Below are 19,003 nucleotides of genomic sequence, written 5' to 3' on the forward strand. Positions count from 1 at the left end.
TGAGCACCTCTAGGTCTCAGAGACCATATGCAGGTAGTAGGATATTCAGGTCAGTGTTTTTTTGTTTTGTTTTGTTTGTTTGTTTTTTGAGACACTCAGGTCAGGATTAAAGTGCTGCTTATCTGTATTTTTTTTTATGATATAGAATCTCTCTTTGAATTACTTAATACACCCCAGCTGAAGTTGTATTGTAATGGCAATTGCCTCATATTCACACCAAATTTACTTTTCAGTTTTAGTTATAGCAAATGATATCACTTATACTAAATTCCATTAAAAAAACCTAGCTCCTAATACAGTATCTGGCACATAGTAGGTACTTAGTTTGTCAAATGAATGAATAAAAATGGGAATTTAAATGCATGTTGATTCAGACCAGGAAACTATATCTTTCAGTCATTCATTCCACCAGTACTTTTCCCATCCCACGTGCCCATCCTGGCAAAACTCATCTCCTTAAGCTCCATGTGAAAAGGACTCTCAGCTTTTATTTCAAGAGGATTAATCCTCTAAGAATGTCCATTCAGCCTCTCATTCTTTTGACACCAATTCTCTTGGTCAAGCTGTGTTGAAAGTGGTTGTCTGACTGTGCCATTCCTCATTGATATTCTTTGGCAAGCTGAAATCTTCAAGGTCATACTAAGATACTTCCATTTAGGAGCTTTCTGGGAGGTCAGCATAGATTTGAAGGGTGCTACTTGGGTTCTGGGCAGTGCTTCCCAAAACATTATTGCTTTACTTTTACCTTGGAAAAGGCCTGGAAACATACAAAAGCCGAGTTGTCATTGGTGACTGCATTTATCTTGGAAGAAAAGACTGCAGTGATAACTTCAGATTGTTAAAAGTGTAGTGACCTAACACCTCAAGTACTGTGTTTTTACACCTACAATGTGCTTCGCATATAATGTGCATCACCTGTCCATCATAGAAGTACATAGAGGACAGGGCACCCCTACCTCCCACAAAACTGAGTGTATCACTATGTGCTGCTGGAGTGTCCATTATGGTCCACATCACCCTGTCTCTGTGGCAGGGATCAGGCTCTGATGCCTGATCTCAGGAGCCCTGCTGCCCACTGCTCCCTGTAGCAAAGTGTTTCTGCTTATTACATGGCAGACAGTGGGGTTTTTAAAATGTGTGGTCATTAAAGAAAAAAAAAAACATACATTTTAGAAGAGTGTTCTTGGTTGCATGCTTCAAGGAAATGAACTCCTATTATGCCTAGAGAGATTTTCCACAGTGATTGCACAGTGGGATCCATGTAGAGTTTTAAAGTACATCATGCCCAAACCACACCCTTGACCAGTTACCTCAGAATCTCTAGAGGTAGGACCCAGGCATCTGTATTTTATAACACATCCCGGGTGACTCCTGGGTTATAGAACCACTGACCAGAGGTCTTAAAGCTTAAAGAACCCTTGTAGGTCATGTTGTGAAGCACCCTCATTTTACACAGGAAACTCAAGTTGAAAGAGAGGTCAAGCTTCAAGCTTTAGGCATTTCAACAAAATCAAATGACGGTGTACATTACTTTCCTAAAGTTGCTGTAACAAACTAGATGGCTGAAAACAGCAGAAATGTATTCTCTTATAGTTCTAGAGAACAGAAGTCTGAAATCAAGCAGGAGCATACTCCCTTGCTTTCTTCCTTGCCTCTTCCAGCTTCTGGTGGGTGGCTTCTGATGTTCCTTCATTTGTGGCGGCATAACTCCAACTTCTGCTTTTATCTTTATGCAGCCTTCTTTGTGTCCTCTCCTCCTCATATGAGCCACCAGTCACTGGATTTAGGGCCAACCCAAAATCCAGGGTGATTTCATCTCAAGATCCTTAACTAATTACATCTGCAAATTACCATTTCCAAGTAGTTTTACATTTTGAGGTTCTGGGTAGACATGAATTTTGGGCTACACTATTCAACCCATTATAGGGGATTAGGAAGGATTTCTTCCTATTTCAAGTTTCTAGCATCTAGTTCAATTTATGCAGTGGTTATTCTTGGCTCTACAATAAACCGAAAGACCAGACTTGCTAGCAAGTCGATTCCAACTCAAGGAGGTAAATCTTTACAGAAGTAGATTGTTCAGTCAGTCTTCTGTGGAGTGGCTGGTGGGTTTGAACTGCCAACCTTCTGGTTAGCAGTCAAATGCCTTAGGCACTACGCTATCAGAGCTCCTTTTTATTCTTCTTTTTTTTTTTTTTTTTTTAAAGCAGTTAATGTCAGTCCTTATTAAGATTATCAAGCTTTGAAAAATTGAAGATTTTAACAGTTGAAAATTCACTTTCCATAACTGACAATGTTAACTGACTGTAATTATAACTTTACCTAGAAGGTAATACCAGCAAAGCTATTTCATTTTAGTTAAAGGTTATTCACAAGTCTTGCATTTATTTTCAGGTTTAAATGTTAAATTTCTCCATAGCAATTAAGACTGTGATGAAGTACACTTTCTGAAGTAGCCCCAGGCAACCAATGTGAATGAGAAATTTCTCTGCTTTGAGCAGAGGAGCCCTCTCTGTGAGAGACGTTTGCAGTAAGCTTACAGACTCAAGATTACTAGTGGAGTAGAGTTTTTTTCAGAACATGAAAAGTGATTCTTGGTATGGATCTTACCTGTGTACATCACATTCACATAGACTTGTGGCCTTTAAAAAATAATAATCCTAAACATAGATGTGTTTTCTGCATAATCAGAATTGTGAAGGAGCCTATATCCTATTGTTTTCTCAATTTCCTGTGTGCAGATTACTGGACAAATGATTTCTGAATTTTAAGCGATATATGTATCTTTCTTTTGAATTAATTTAAGAAAAACACCATACCGTTCTTTTAATTTTATTTTATAAAAATACCTGGGTTTGCTACATCAGCAACACATCTGTGCAATATGAAAAAAATAAGTAAAGCTGTGTGGGAATAAAGGAGACTCATTGGACAGAAAATATTTTTCAAATTTATTTAATTTAAAAATTTTTACGCACTTCATATGAGTATAATTGTTACCCTTCCTTACTTGAAAGATACCCAGTTCTTTGTTGTTCAAGGTCGTTTTTCTAGCTATAGTGATAGTATTGTTTGCATCTCTTTCTGTTATTCCTCTTCCAGGCTCAATTCTTCTTTTTTTCATTACGGATTTCTGTGAAAGCAGTGGACAGATTCTCTGCTGCAGAGACAGAGACACCCCTTAGAGGCTGGTGAATCACACGTTTATCTGGCTCTTGTTATGGATGGTTAAAAGCACTTGTTCATCAGATATTTTCTTTTTCTTTTTTGTTTGTAGATCTGGAAGTATTTTAGCAGGTGTACATTTGCATATAAAAGAGAATAAAAGATAAGAAGTTGAGGCTTTTCTTTTTCTTCTCCTAAACATCATTTCTCTTCTACCTCCCTTTATTCAGCAGAATTTCACATTCTTCGTCTAGCTGTTTCCATTTTCTAGACATGAAATGCATATCAAAATTTTAAAAAAAAAGGCTCAGTGATCTTCTACCACTTTGCAGAGATAGTGATTAGATTTGAGCAGCTTATGTAACGAAGCAGAGAAAAAATATTTATCTCATTGTGTTATCAGCCTGAAATTAAAAACAGAATAGATTTTAACCTCTGAGATGGGACCCCTTGCCTTGTTTTGTGTTATATACAGCAAATTCTATACATACACACACACACACACACACACACAATGGATGGTTGGCTAAAAGACAGAGAACTGAAAGCTTGAGGATGCATATTTGTTTCTGTGTGTGCCAGAACAATCTAGTTGAAAATAATTGTATTCTTTAGAAAGTTAACTTTTTCTAATTTTTTCACCACTCAGTAATTTTCTGAGAGTTTGACATTCCTAGTGGGAGGAAATGTTTCTCTAGAGTTCAAGATATTAAGCCACAGGCTAGAAAATGAAGACTTAAGAGGCCATCTAATCCTTTAGTTTGTCATGCTATGGTTTACTTGCAGATAAGACAAAATTCTTTTCCTCTTGGAAATATATGAGTATTGTCCCTCCCTGGTTTATGGCAGACTAACTTGACCCTCTAGAATTGATACTTTGGCTCTTTTGTCTATTCATTTGTTCATTTAATAATTATGAATTTTCAGAATAACACAGTGCAGCTTTTAACCACTTGGCTGCTTCACTTTCCTTTTTCCTTCCAAAAAAGCCTGCACCAAAGTTGTCATAAACCTCGTGTCCATAGCTTACCTTTTTGCTGTATGAAGTTGGCATCCTAGCCAAGTATTCTAGGTTATTTGAGGAGGATATCTTAATTGTTAAGGACCCTTGTTGTGGTTGTGTGTCACCAAGTTGATTTCAACACATAATGACCCTTTAGGACAGGGTAAAACTGCCCCATAGAATTCTCAAGGCTGTAATCTTTCTGGGAGGAGATTGCCACATCTTTCTCCCTCAGAGCTCCTGGTGGGTTCAAATTGTTGACCTTTTTGTTTACAGCTGAGTGCTTAACCACTGTGCCACCAGGGTTCCTTTGAGGACCCCTAGCAAAGGGTATGTACTCTTGCCTCAAAGAATGTGAAATCTGGTCATTTGATACAGATAGCTATTTAAAAATATTCATACAGTTGTATCCCTCTTTGATAATGTTCCAGTATCTCTCAACCCTTTCAGTGAGAAAGCTTTTCTAGTGTCTCCCTTGTATCTTTTGGCTGCAGTTTTTACTTAAGTGATCACAGAAATAAGTGCCACCATCATCTAGTTTTGAGATTGCAAATGTGTTCTGCTTGGCCTGTGCAGTGTTATATTGTGTATATATATATGTGTGTGTGTGTGTGTGTGTGTATTGGCAGAAGTCTGGCAAGCCTGCACCCATCTGCCAAGCCTGGCAGCAGTTGGCTGTAACCAAGGAACATTTGACATGCGCTCATTATAGCCAGGTCAAGCAAGAACACATCCCCTCAGCCTTCTTACTGGCGGCCACCCAGCCACAGTCACTTATTTGTGGTACCTGCTAGGCCCCAGAAAGTGTCTGCATATTATATAAACCTCAACTTTTCCAATCTTTGTTTTCATTATCTCTGTACGACTCGATGGCACATATCAACAACAACAACAACATGTACTTGAACCCCTCATTCCTTCTTTGACTGTGTTTCTATTCAGGCTCTGTATTCTTTTCCTGTCTTTTCTAAATGAAGTCTTATTAATTTTTGGTTTTGCTACTTGAGCTACCCCCCCCCACCTCTCCATATATTGCTTTGTGCAGCTCCTCTGACTAATAAGATGAGTAAAGGTATCACAAGCCTCCCTGGTGGTGCAGTGGTTAAGTGTTCAGCTGCAGACTGAAAGATTGGCAGTTAGAATCTACCAGCCACTCTGTGGGAGAAAGATGTGGCAATCTTCTTCTGTAAAGATTAAAACCTATTGCTGTCAAATCAATTCCTACTCATAATGACCCTATAGGACAGAGTACAACTGCCCCATAGGGCTTCCAAGACTGTAGAGATTATACACAGATTCCAAACCAAAAACGAACCCACTGCCATCGACTTGATTCTGACTCATAGCCACCCCCATTGGGTTTCCAAGGCTGTAAATCTTTACAAAAGTAGATTGCCTTATCTTTCTGCCATGTGATGGGTTTGAACCACTGACCTTCTGGTTAGCAGCCAAATGTAAATGCATTACCCACTACGCCACCAAAGATTATAGCCTTAGAAATCATATGGGTCAGTTTTACTCTGTCCTGTAGAGTCACTATTAGTCAGAATCAACACAACAATGAGTTTGGCTTAGGTTTAAGGATATGGCACATCCCATGGGGAAATGACCCCAGTTCTGGCATGTGCTGACCCTTGACATAGGTCCCCTATTGTTGGACAGCAGCACATGCTGCCTGCTTTTGCTACACCCCACACACACACACACACACACACTTGGCTTGGTGTCTGTGGTGTCCCTGGTCCTGCCTCAGTTAGTATTGATTCCTCCAAGTGAATGCACTTCATCTTTTGCCTTGTAAACTTCACTTTGCCATTAAACCACTCAGGGCAGCATGGATTAGAGGTGGGAGCCAGTGACATGTCCAACAGTCTTCAGTTTTATTGCTTTGGTCAGGAAAGCTGCACCCCAGATAAAAAATCATCCGGGAGACTTCATTGCCTTTCTGTTTGGAGAAGGGCCAAAAGTTTAAGGATCAAATGCCAGGGAGGTGCCATAGTTGGGAAGGAGGGCTAGTTCTGATTGAATGGGATAGGAGAGATGAGCCATCTCCCTCTGTGCAGCTGACTCAAGGCAGCCTGGAAAGGGAAGGCACCCTGCCCAATTACAGATCCCACGTCCTCAAGAAGGAAGGAAAGGCAACAAAATGTAAAGCATGTGGGATGTGGGATAACCTTTCTTTGCAGGAATATTACAATGGTTCCCTTGCTAGACTCTGACTAGTAATAAGATCAGTTGTTGCTGTTGTTATGTACCGTCAGGTCAGACGCAACTCATAGCAACCCCTCCTTGGGTTTCCGAGGCAGTATCACTATTGAAGTAGATTGCCCAACCTTCCTTCCAAAGAGTTCCTGATGGGTTTGAACCACCAACCTTCTGGTTAGCAGTCAAGTGCCTTAGGCACTACACCACCAGAGCTCCCAATAAGATCAGTACTGTCTTATATTTGAGCGAAGTATTTAATCTTCACAAACCTGAAATTACCTCTCAACTGTTAACTTGATATTTCTCAAAGAAATCATCTCCTAAAAGTAAATGGTGTATGTTTTCCTGGTTTCGGAGAAGCAGGAGAGACAGCCCATTGACATTCCACTTCCTCCGCCTTAAGATAATTGACATGGAAGAATTGCAAACCACCGCTCCAACTCCAGGGTCTGGGGGTCTGTGTTTACCAAGAAGTTGGCTCCCCCACCCTTTTTTTTTCTTTTCTGCTTTTTTTAAATTTCTATGTTTGTTATCTTTTCCCTGGCCTTGAATGCAGAAATAGCATACAGTCGTTAAGATTTGGATTTATATACTAAAAACAGGAAAACTTTTTGGTTAATCTAATAAAACAAAACACAACATTTTCACCTTTTGCAGTGATTCTTTACCTTTTTTTAGAATTCATACATTGTCTTTAATCTTTTCAACATCTTTTTCATCCTGAAATTAGCATACAGCATGTTGTTGCTGTTAGGTACCATTGAGTCATGTCCGACTCATAGCACCCCTATGCATAGCAGAACAAAACACTGCCTAGTCCCGCACCAGCTCCGTGATCCTTGCTGTGCTTGAGCCCATCGTCACAGCCACTGTGTCAAAGGCAAATCTGACATAATATGACATATTGCAATTATTTAGAGAGTATTGCTGTGCAATAAGATAGTGGGACTAACCTACCCCAGAAAACATTTTTTAATATCGCAGACCTGTACTCAACCTACACACTCAGAAGTTACACAAAATAGTACTTTCCCTTACTATGTGCACTGCATCTGATATCTTCTTTATTAAATTTTTTTAAATAGTAGTTGCAGCCCACCAAATTGATTTCACAATCTAGCAATGTTAAAAAACAAAATGAAATATTGCCTTTCAATCTATTATCTTCACTGTTAAGAGTCCCTAATCTGTACATATTTTAATTACATGGCATTTAACATTCAAAAGCGTGGTGCTTATTTAGTTTTTTTATCTTGACAGATTTTCAGTAGGGCAAGATAAGTTATATTTTTGTTCTTTAGTATAATGTTTATTTTAATCCAGTAATAAGGAGCTCTTAGTTGAGTTCGTAAATTGAGCAGGAATACAACTGATTGCCTGTCCGTGATGCTGACTGCAGGAATGCTTTCGTGGTCACAATGAAAATGTGAATGTAGGGACTGAGGGCCATTGACAGCCAAGAAACTGTCCATCTGTGCTAAATTCCTGTTCTTTGTCCTCTATTTATCCAGGTACCCTAAAGACTGGAGGTCATGGGGAGACTTGTATCACTTGTTCCCTTTGCCTAATTATTTGTTGTTTTTCCCCACAGTCATTCCCAAGTTAACCTACAGCATACACTGTTAGAAGCCCTGCATAGTTAAGGGCATTGTGTAGAACAAAGCCAGGTTCAGGTTGCTGCTGGTTGCTTTGGCCCCTGTGAACTCTCCCTCTCCCACCCATGACAAGCCTTGGTTAAAGTTTTTCACCTGTGGAGCTCTGAGCCATTCTGCTGCCCTCACCTTTCTGATCCTCCCCCAGGCTCTCCTAGAGCCCCCACACTCAGATGTTAGTCTTGAGAGCCAGGGTAGAGGCACTCCAGAGGGATTTGGTAGTTCTGGAAGCCTGTGCTGGCCTTCTAATTCATTTCTGTTGTGGCTCCTGCAGAAACTGGAGTGATGAGAAATTATTTACTATTAAATCTAGCTACAGACGCACTCAAAATGACAGCTGGAATTTGGCCTCCTCATATAAACTCATGCAACTTGTCTTTGAGTCTTGAAACAACCCAGGTCCACCTAAATTGGTTTTGATTGGTTGGTTGGTTGTGTGAAAAGACTTTCAAAAAATTTGCACGCATTTTAAAAGTGCTAACCTAGCAGGAAGAATCTAAGAAACTTCTCTCTGGGCAGTAGAAAATTTAGTATTTCTGTGTCTTTTTTTAATCTATAGAAACAAAAGCCTACCAGTTACTGAAACAATCTACCCTCCAGGATAACATACATCAAACTGAAGACAGATTCCAGAAGGCGAGTGCTTCCACATCACAGTTGTCTGGTAAGTAAAAGCAGAGGGTGGATTCAACACTTGAAGCCAGTGTTCAGGCAGTCAGATCAGTGGCCAGGGTTGTCAGTGTTCGGGGAAATGAGGCCGTTCTTTGAAGATTTCTGGAGTTTGCTTTGTAATGACCTGTTACTAGGTAAGAATGAGCCAGGCCATTTTCATACTTAATGGGATGGATTGGTGTGACTAAGAAAGAGCCCACCCTCCTGGGTCTGCTGTACCAGGCTTGGTGAGTGGCCCTCACAAGCCCCTCATTCTCACTTGGTATGTTACAGTAGCCACTTGTTTTAAGTGCCGCAAGTTGTTGTTGTTATGTGCCGTTGAGTTTCCAAGGCAGTATCACTACGGAAGTAGATGGCCCTGGCAGGTGCCACAACAGTCAACCTAAAATTCCTTCTTCCCATATCTCCCAATTTCTTAATCAAATGGGGATCACTGTGTGGTGCTGCCCCCTCTCGATGGAATGTTGGGGCATTTTGAGTTCTTGAAATGAAGACTGTAAAACCTGGGAGAACTAAATTTTAAGCATAAATGTTGTTCCTCAGTCTAGAATTTCTGTTTTGATAATTTTCTTTGTTTTCTTATACTTTATTCTATTCGTATGGTTTTCATTTCATTACACGTTTGGTTTTTTTCAATGTCACTCATCTCATTTCCCTTTGTAAAAGTGATTTAATAATGAATACAGAAGTACATTTTTAATGACTTTCTTATTTTTTCATAGCTACCATGCAGTACCTATCAGAATTAACAGTGATTTCTTAATATTACTTTCAGATTTTTCACTTTTCTCAAGCTGTCTTCTTTAAATAGATGTTTATTAGGACATACTAATGGGGCATTGGACTGAGATGTCTGTTGTTGGAGAACTGCATAACATTAGTGTTCAAGTTGGTTGCTGCAAAACTCAGTTATTTTGGTTACTCTGAGCACTCAGTGAGCCACAGCAGGGTAAGTGCCCAGCAAGGGTTTGGTTAACTTCGGTGTCTGTGGGATCTTAAAACGGGGCCTCTGCCCTAGGAGAGATCATCATCTCTTTGGAAAGATGTAACACTTATGAAACTATAACTTTTACTTTTCATCACATTGTTCACACTTGAGTCACGGAATTAGAGTTCACATGATCTTAGAAATAAGTCCAATCGCCTTATTTTACATATAAGCTCCCAAGAGAGCAATGTCTTGCATAGAGCATTACCTCTGCTTAGTAGGGACACACGCAGTTTGGGGAAGCAATGCTACAAATCTGTTTGTGGGTAGTTAATTGAACAGGTTCAAGGAATGAGTAAATTTTGCTTAACTTGTAGTCTGATAGATATGCATCAAGAATTACGGTGCTATTGGAGCTCTGGTGTTATAGTGGTTAAAGTGTTTGTCTGCTATCCAACCAAAGGGTCAGAGGGGCAAACCTGCCAACTGTTCCATGGGAGAAAGATGAGGCTCAATAGAAAAAAAAAAAGAATTATGGTACTGTCGATATACTAATCATTAATGCATTTGTTTATTAAGTTATTTTTATTGGTTGTGTAGTCAAGCACCCCTACATTCCATTCCCTCACTTTATCTGTAAAACTGTACACTATGTTTTTCAAGATTCCAAATTTTCTTGCATTAGAATCAGAGAAGTGCTTCTGATAGGCTTGTCTGCCAGGTGTGAGACCCTGCCTCGTGTATGTATTTCACATCTGGTCACATACTGCTCTTCACCTTCACACTCACTCTGAGCCTAGGGACTTTTCCAATGCTCCCAAGAGAAGGAGAAAATGGGCTAAGATCAAGAAGGGAAACTGAAGCTGCTGCGTACTGGGTTAAGTTTCATAGCATTGTTACATACAGGTAGTAATGGGGATATGCATTCACAACCCCCAGATCTAACTATTGAAGAAGAATGCATTTCTGTTACTTTCTGCTACACGTCTTGGGCCCTGTCTTTGGTCCTGTTGCAAAGGAAAGCCTCTTAAACCTTGTGCCTTGATTTTAACATCTAAAAAGACCTTGTCCTGTTAAACATGTGGAAACTCTTGGACTGAAGGGGGATATATTGTTAAGAAAATTGTTTTGCTGCAGAGTGTACATTCAGGCAAGCAGGTTACAGGTTAGAAGCTCAGAAAATGCCATTTACAAAAATACTTGTGCATTCTCCATTCATGATCCCCAGTAACCAGTTAAGAACGAAAACTGTAGAAGAAACATGAAGACTGAGGAGGCCAAGAAGGCTGAGGTCAGGGATTCCCCTGCTGTCTGGGTATACCATGGGGGCAGTCCTGTTCACCCAGCTTCAAGGAGAGAGTCCTGTTGTTCATCCTCCTCACCAACCTTTCCAGCCTGGCCTTGATAGTTTTCAATGGGAATTCAGCCTCCTCTGCAAGATGCAAAATAGAGGATTTGGCAGAGGGCCTTCAGGATGGGTACGGTGGGTAAATGTCATCCAGAGGTATCAATTATTTCTGAGATCTGGTTCCTGGAAACCATGAACTGGGACCCACCACTGTCCATGCATTACAATGTGAGTAAGACTTGTGTGCTTATACATGCACCTCACTCATTGAAATCAGAGCTCTTCGGGTGATTTTATTTTAAAATTTCTGTGACTTCCTTTCAGTATTCTACAGCATGCCATTCCATGCCTCAGAGGCTCCCTTGCTGTCTGTGGATTGAGCAGCATTTTTCCCTGTTGACGTTTGTTTTACCAAAGTTGTTATGAGGCCACGTCTTTCTCCGTTGTGTTTCATCACTGCATGGCAGCCGACACTCACTGTCCTTGTTTGTGCTCATCACAGGTTTGAATATTGGCAGCGGCACATTCAAGACAAAGACAACTAACAAAATCGCTTCGGAAGCAGATTTTTCATCTAGCAAAGGAAGTCCTTTGTCAAGGTAAAGTCGTGAAAGCCTTTCTGAACAGTGGCCACAAGATGAAAAATGTCACTATGCAATGAATTAAACTCTGGCTGCATATATTTTTGTTTTGTGATTTGATGGAGGGTTATGGCTTGGATTTGTGTTTATCTAAAATAACAGTTGAAACTTTAAGCTACCTTTGAAAATATTTGCACCAGAGCCAAGTATTGTTTTGCAGCTGTTGTTTCCTAGGTTTAAGACTCAGTTGACACCTCAGTGAACCACAAATTAGCATCTACAGCTGCTCGCAGTAGGACTGCTTAGAGACCACACAATGGAAGTTGTCAGGAAGAGGGCAGAGAGAAAACATCAGGCCTTTAAAGAAATAAAGTGGCTTGTTTCTTATTTCTGAGACGGCCCGTATATAGACTAGCAATTGCTCAATATACATTTTTGTATTCCTTTTTTGTATTTTTACCAAGTATTTAGACTAGATAATTCTGTCCATTTCTGCTACTTTCTTGCTTATTTTCCATAAAGAGCAAAATTTATCTTTTCACTCCCTTAAACTATACCACTTCTTGTAAGTTTTCTGAGTAAAGATAAATGAGTTGTGTCTTGAATTTGTTGTCAACGTAAGATACTAATCATGCAATGCTATCAAATCCCTGAGAAGGAGTTTATAAGTGGGAATAAGCAATCATCTGATAAAATACCTACCTTTTTGCTTTGGGCTATATATCGTTTAAAACACCACAGGAAGTTTCCTTTTGTAATATCGTTTCTCATTAAAAAGGTGTCCTTAAGATATCCCATAAGATAAAATGATTTGATCTACTGGTGTAACATTTTTTAAATGAAAAATTGTATTTTCAGTTATATTTATTATAGTGTTTTTAGGATCTTAAAATAAGATTGATTTTTTTTAATTAAATTTTTCCTTTCAGAAACTTTTTTCCTTTTCAGTGTTATGGAACTGCTTATTTAATTATCAGGAATTAGTATCTTAATACCCGAGTTACCATCTGTAACTTTAAAGGGAAGTGGGAAATAATGAATTATAGGACAGAAAGTTTCAAAATACTACATTTTTATAATTGTACTATAAGTTCAAATCCCAGGTCTTCTCAGATAAATTTTAAAAGACAGATTCTACAAATTTTCAGGTTTTAATGTTGCTCTTTGTCTTAATAATGCATTTATTTAGTGTTCAAAGATTATTAGAAGTGTTTGTTTCCATTATAATTTAGAGGCATTAAGAAACTCGATTCTTAAACTTTTCTTTGGATAATTGTTAAATACATTCAGAAAGCAACTGAATTTTATAGAGTGTTTTTTCAACCTGGTAATTTCACATCTTGTGTCTGTATTTCACTAAACTAAAATCAGGCTTTTTCCTCCTTCAATTTGAAGTGGCAGGCTTTTTGTTATTATTGTTTCTGAAATTATGAAAATATGAAATTAATTTTCTCAATAAACTACAAGTAATTTCATAAGCCTCTTTAAGGGGAAAAGAAAAAACCTCTCAGGAACCCTTGGTTCTAGACACTTGATAATAATCCAGCACTGACAAAGTCTAGACATTGATCAAGTAGGTTTGGTATGGCGTCTGTCACAGTTATGTTCTTGTGTTGGGCTCGGGGCTATTAATACGCCACCCTGGGCTTTGGAGAGCATTGGTTTTGCTATTTGTGCCTGGATTCACTGAAATTTCTTAAAGGCTTACATTTAAGGATCCCACTTACTGCAGTCACTCCTTCAGCTTTATTGCTTTTACAAGTGGTCTCGAAACCCAGTGCTTGAGAATAAACATAACAGTGCAGTGCTGTTGTAGCACTTTTAAAAATTCTTCTTTGCTCTATTTTGTCAGTGAGCTGATGAGGAAGCTTAAAAAGAGACCCTGCTGGACCTAAAAAAAACAAAAAAAATGGCTTCCTCTGATGTCCTAGAGACAATAATTATGATGTGGTGGTTAAGCCCAAACTACAGCTGAGGGATTTTACTTTAAAGCAGCGGCTTGGGCGCAAAAATGCATTTATAGCTCTTTGTCTGCACCTCATTATGTGTGGGCCTGATTCATTAAGTAATTGGTTTGCAGTTGTTTACATGAGTATTAAGGCCTTCTTTTCAGCCGCCTTTGAGAGATACATTGTGCAAATGTTGCCTGTGATGAATGCAGAATGAGGGCCAGAGGGTCCATCCTATTGGCTAAACAGTGCACTCTGTTGAAAAGCCAGAGAAAGGGATTGGGTGCTGCTTTGCATAGCAATGACTTTCTTAATAAGCGTTACAGATTAATACACACAAGCTATAAAAGATGCAAAGAGATACTCTTAGCACATTTATACATGCTCATTTCATTGTGATGGTGGTGGAGTCCGGGTGCTTTCATATTCTATTTTTCAGAGCAACGGCTTCAGTGCATGAGCCGTAATAGAATCCGATGTTTATTGTATTATAAATCATGGGCAAGTAGGCAGATCGGCAACAGTTTATTATTAAAGATTCTTTCAGTGTAAATCTTTTTCTACCATTGTATTTGCTTTAGCAAAATCATTTTGTGGTTGAGTGGGGATGAAAGGCATAATGTACGAAGGAGTGAGTCCTAATAGGAAGCTGTTCTGTGAGTAAAGACCACTTGTTCCCTTTTGTTCAGGGGTGCATGCCAGAGCTTCCTCTCCTCAGCAAACATTGTCTTGCTTTACCTTCCCCAGGAAGGGGTTTGCACTCTTCCAGATCCATTTAGTCAATGGAGAGTGTATTTTAACAGCTTGCCATGTATCTTCAGCTTACTGTGGGTCTAGATAACGTTTTACCAAAAGAAAAGGATTTGTGTTTGCAACATAATTGCCTGGGGAAAAGGTAGCAGAAAGTCACCCAGCCACCACACCCTAGCATGCCCTGGGGCAGGCCACCATGGGTGGCATTCTGTGCCAACCTTGCAGCTATGGGAGTGGCCAGCAGAGGGTGCCAGACTGCAGCTGATGTCCTGGTGGGTAGGTGACTTCGTGTTTTCTTGACTAATGGCTGTGCCATTTTCCCCAGGGGACGATATAAAGATCACAAGGAACCAGTGGTCTAGGGAAATAAAAGTGAATTTTTCCTGTAAGTCCTTTATGTACTCATTTAATAGCCCCTGTTTCTGTCTCTGGCTTAAGAAATGTGCATTCTTCTTAAATTCTGTGAAATGAGCAGCTTCCTAAATATTCTACTTATTATAATAAGCCCACAAACTTTATTTTAGTATGAATCATGAAAGAAGAATCACTTGCTGATTATTTGAAGGGAAAGAATTAACAAGATGACCCCATGCAGCTAAAAACGACAGCTGCTGTAGGGCTCCAGGTTATCCATCAGGGGGCGCTCAGACTTTGTCAAATTAAAACTGCCTCAGCCTGGTTTGTCTTTAAAAATTAAAATTAGTATTTACAGAGATTTATTGGCACACTCCATGAAGGTTTCTCCTTTCTGGATTATTTTTTGTCCTTTATTTCTCAGAAAGATGTCTGTTTTTAAGAAAATTGTAGCTAAAAATGCTATTTAATAAATATTAATACTTAGATGGGAGCTCTGGTAGCATAGTGGCTAAGACATTTGCCTGCTAACCAGACGGCTGGCGGTTCAAACCCACCAGCCACTCCCTGGAAAGAAGGTTGGGCAATCCTACTTCCGTAGTGATACTGCCTCAGAAACCCAAGGAGGGGTCGCTATGAGTCGGGGCTGACTCGACGGCACATAACAACAACAACAACAATACTTAGATAGCAATCATCAAAAATTTTAGAATTCAGTCTAGCAACCACATTTTCTCATAAGTTAGTTATTTTCAGGACTTTAATAAAATCCTAGAACTGGATGTATACTGGGCTGAGAGCCTGTCCTCGTTGTTCCTCAGTGTTATATACTGTGCCCTAGGCAGGAACCTTAAAGTCTCATTGCTAAACTGACTGACATGGCCTTAAAGTCTCAATAACTTAGATATGCTTATTAGTGGGCTACAGATTTTATTTTTTTCCTTTCAAAAAAAGTTTATCCTGACCATGAGGTAGAGGGTCTCAATGTGTTACTAACCTTGAGGCTCTGTCTACCAGGTCAGTTTCTTCCACGTGTGTCCTCCACACAGGCTAACAGTGAGTGTCTGACACTGCTCTGGGGTTCCCTCAAGGGCTCCTTGTTGCCTGCCCCAACCTCTTCCACCCTCTTACCAGCCTGCTCACCCACTACTCCTCTGCTCACTGAACACTCTTAACAGTACTAGGCTGTGCATCGTGCCCTATATAGCATATTGTGAATGTGCCATGGCTTTTACTCCTACACTTTTCTCTTCCTGGTGTGTTCCTGTCCCACTTCTTCACCTGGGTGATGTCCAGTAGATTTTCAGGTCTTAGCTCCTAACCTTCTTGAAGTCTCCTAAGAGGATGATATGGCTGTACAAGATGCCTCTCCTATAGCCCCTGTGGCTACTTCTGCCATCATCTATATAGCCCAGGGGTGTGTTTACAGGTACACTTACCCCCCTACTGTGAGCTCCTCATTGGAGTTAGAATGGGGCTGTGTCTCAGTCACCAGGGCTCAATAACTGTTGAACCTCCTTGATGAGTGAGCATCAATGTATAGCTCTACCATTCACTCAGGCACAAGTGCTCTCAACTCTATGTGTCTTCATGTACCTGGGCTACAGGGAACAGGGCATTCCATAAAGTTACCTGCATGAATGTTTGTGTGTGATGGGAGTGTGCACATGGTAGGAGGCAGCATGGCTTCCTTTAGTTTTCCAAGGGGTACTCTGGTGGTAAACTTTGATTGTGTCATCTGTGCATTCTCATTGCTCAGGAAGCAGGGCATTTGACTAGCACAGTAATTCAGGACCCTATTACCATTCTTCCTCAGCTGCCATCCTATCTGCTGATGAAAGCCTATTTGACACCTGGCCCCAAACTTGATTAGGGCATGCAGGTCTTAGGCATGTGTTTTGGTTACCTAGTGCCACTCTGACAGGAATATACCACAAATGGGATGACTCAAACAAACAAGGATTTATTGTCTTACAGTTTGGGAGGCTAGAAGTCTGAGTTCAAAATGCCAGGCTCTAGGGGCTGGGTGAAAGCCCCTCAACTTGGACTTCAGGTCTGCTTCTTGCTTCCGGCCCACTGAAGCTAGAAGCTTTCTTTACTCAGGCAGCTGCTGGCTGCTGAACTGACAAACCCAAGGTCAACAAGTGAAAAGGCACAGTCCCAGTATTGCCAAACAACATGGCAGGCCACTAGTTCAAGTCCAGAAGAAGTTCCAAGATGGACCGGGCTGCTAAATAGCAACTTGGCTACATGCAGAGTTCAATTGTGCCGATAAGATGGAGACCTTTCTCAAAGCTGCTGCTTATATACTAGAAGCAGACTACATCTCTAAAGTAGCTACTCAGCTGCTTCAGTAGATTGCACCATGGAATTGGATGCCAGTCTCACCATGGGGAATAACTATATCCAGCTGCCCAGCCACTTAATCAGGACCAGCCAAGTTGACACAACCTTAACTACCACAGCATGTGTTGGAGGCCTATAATATCATCCTCCGTTTCACTGCCATTGATTCTCAGCCCAACTCTCACTTGCTTTTTTGACATGTCACAGTTACTATTTTGGTATGTCTCTCCCACTGGAACATGAGTACCTAAGGGCAGAGATCAAATCTGTCTTATTTGCTGTAGTAGCCCCAAAATAGAACGTGACCTATAGTGTCACCTTTATGGCATTTGCTAAGTGATTGAATAATTGAATAAGCAAGCAAGTGAATGACCACTTCGACACTTCAGACTATGTGGTCTGCCCACTTGGTCATGGAAGGCTTGACTAAGGCAGCTTCCCTGCTTCTTCCCTGTCCTGTGTACTCCAATTTCATCAGGCCTGCTGCCCCTCAAGAAAAAAAGTTTCATACACCTCAGCCTGTGTTCTGTCAGTCTGGTCCCTGGACCTAAATACTCATCTTTTTCTCCCCTGACTAGTCACAAGCTGCCCTCCACTTAGAACTCAGGACTGCACATCACCAGCCATATATGTTTCTGTTCATCCAGACTTGAAGATAGTACAGCACTCCTGCTCACCCAGGGCTTGCTGTGACCTGCTTGCTCAAATACTTGCTAATGTTCTAAGAATACTTCAAGGAAAGCATCCCCATTTTGCAAGGGGGAGGAAAAAAAATGCTCAGTCAGGTAGGGAACTTGCCCAGGCCAAACAGTGAGCAGAGTTGAACATCAGGAGTAGATCTTTCTGGCTCACAGAGTCATACACAGGAAAAGGACCCAGTGGTTCTGACCCAGGGTTCTCCTCACCCAGTGTTTTACACATACTTCTCAAAAGACCGAATTGGGACAGGTGTTTGCATTGTGAACCTTTTAGAAGAGCCAGTGTACTAAGAACAGCATTTTATTCTATTTCTGCTTCCCCTTCTGCTGGCTCTGGGTACCTTAGGACAATTCCATAACCTCTCTAGACTCTACCACCCATAAAGTGAAGGTACTGGGTTGATCTATAAATTCTCTGCAATAATTTCATAATGGGTTTCTTAGCTTATTTGTCTTATTTTTATCTCTACTTGCTGGTTCCACAATGTAAAACTTAATGCAAAATTAATGCTTGCAGTAATAATCCCTACTATCTGTTTTTTAATAATATTTTATTGTGTTTTTGGTAAGGGTTTACATAGCTGTTTAGTTTCCCATTCAACAATCTGTATACAAATTATTCAGTGATGTTAGATACATTCTTTACAATGTGTGAACATTCTCATTATTTTCTTCTTCTTGTTCTTTCCATTAATCTAATTTTTCTATTCCCTTATCTTCTTATCTTCGTTTTAATTGTTGACCATTTGGTCTCACATAGATGATTTTCCAATGGAGCACAACTACTAGGTGATATTCTTTATTTTGTAAGCAGTCTGTTATTTAACTAAAAGGTGACTTCAGTGGCTTGTTTTTGGTTCAAGGTTTAAGGAGCATGTCAGGGCAATAATCACAGATAGTCCTCTATTCTCAACCAGTCCAGTAAGACTAGATATTTTTTAAGAATTTGAGGTTCTTTCCCATATTTTTCTCCCATTCTGTCAGGATCCACCTATTGTGGCCCTGATCAGGATACTTAATAATAGTAGCTGGGCAACATCTAGTTCTGATCTCAGAGTAAATCAAACTATGGTTCATGGAGAGTATTAGTCCTATATGCTAGTTTCTTCTTTGACTCTGTGGTTTTCTATTTTCTCTTTTGTTCCAGATGAGTATAAACCAGTAGTTGTATGTTAGAAGACCACTTGCAAACTTTTAAGACCCCAGACACTACTTACCAAACTAGGATGTAAAACATAAACTTTATGAATCGTATAATGCCAAGCTGACCAAGTTGTTCCATGAGACTATGATTCTAAGACTTCCAAGCACATATATACCATACACACACACACACACACACACACACA

The 19,003-nt window shown here is 40.1% G+C and overlaps 1 protein-coding gene across 1 annotated transcript in view; it reads left to right on the forward strand.

The window, feature by feature from the left end:
* KIZ (kizuna centrosomal protein) overlaps positions 1-19,003 on the forward strand; it is a 415,288-nt gene that overhangs the window by 367,145 nt on the left and 29,140 nt on the right. Inside the window, exons 11-12 of the mRNA XM_042782893.1 lie at positions 8,585-8,689; positions 11,476-11,572. Of these exons, the coding sequence (XP_042638827.1) occupies positions 8,585-8,689; positions 11,476-11,572 (202 nt within the window). The remainder of the gene's footprint in view (positions 1-8,584; positions 8,690-11,475; positions 11,573-19,003) is intronic.

The sequence above is a fragment of the Orycteropus afer genome, unplaced genomic scaffold (assembly GCF_000298275.1).
Source record: "Orycteropus afer afer isolate SDZICR_OR568_19922 unplaced genomic scaffold, OryAfe1.0 scaffold00499, whole genome shotgun sequence".
NCBI classification, from domain to species: Eukaryota; Metazoa; Chordata; class Mammalia; order Tubulidentata; family Orycteropodidae; genus Orycteropus; species Orycteropus afer.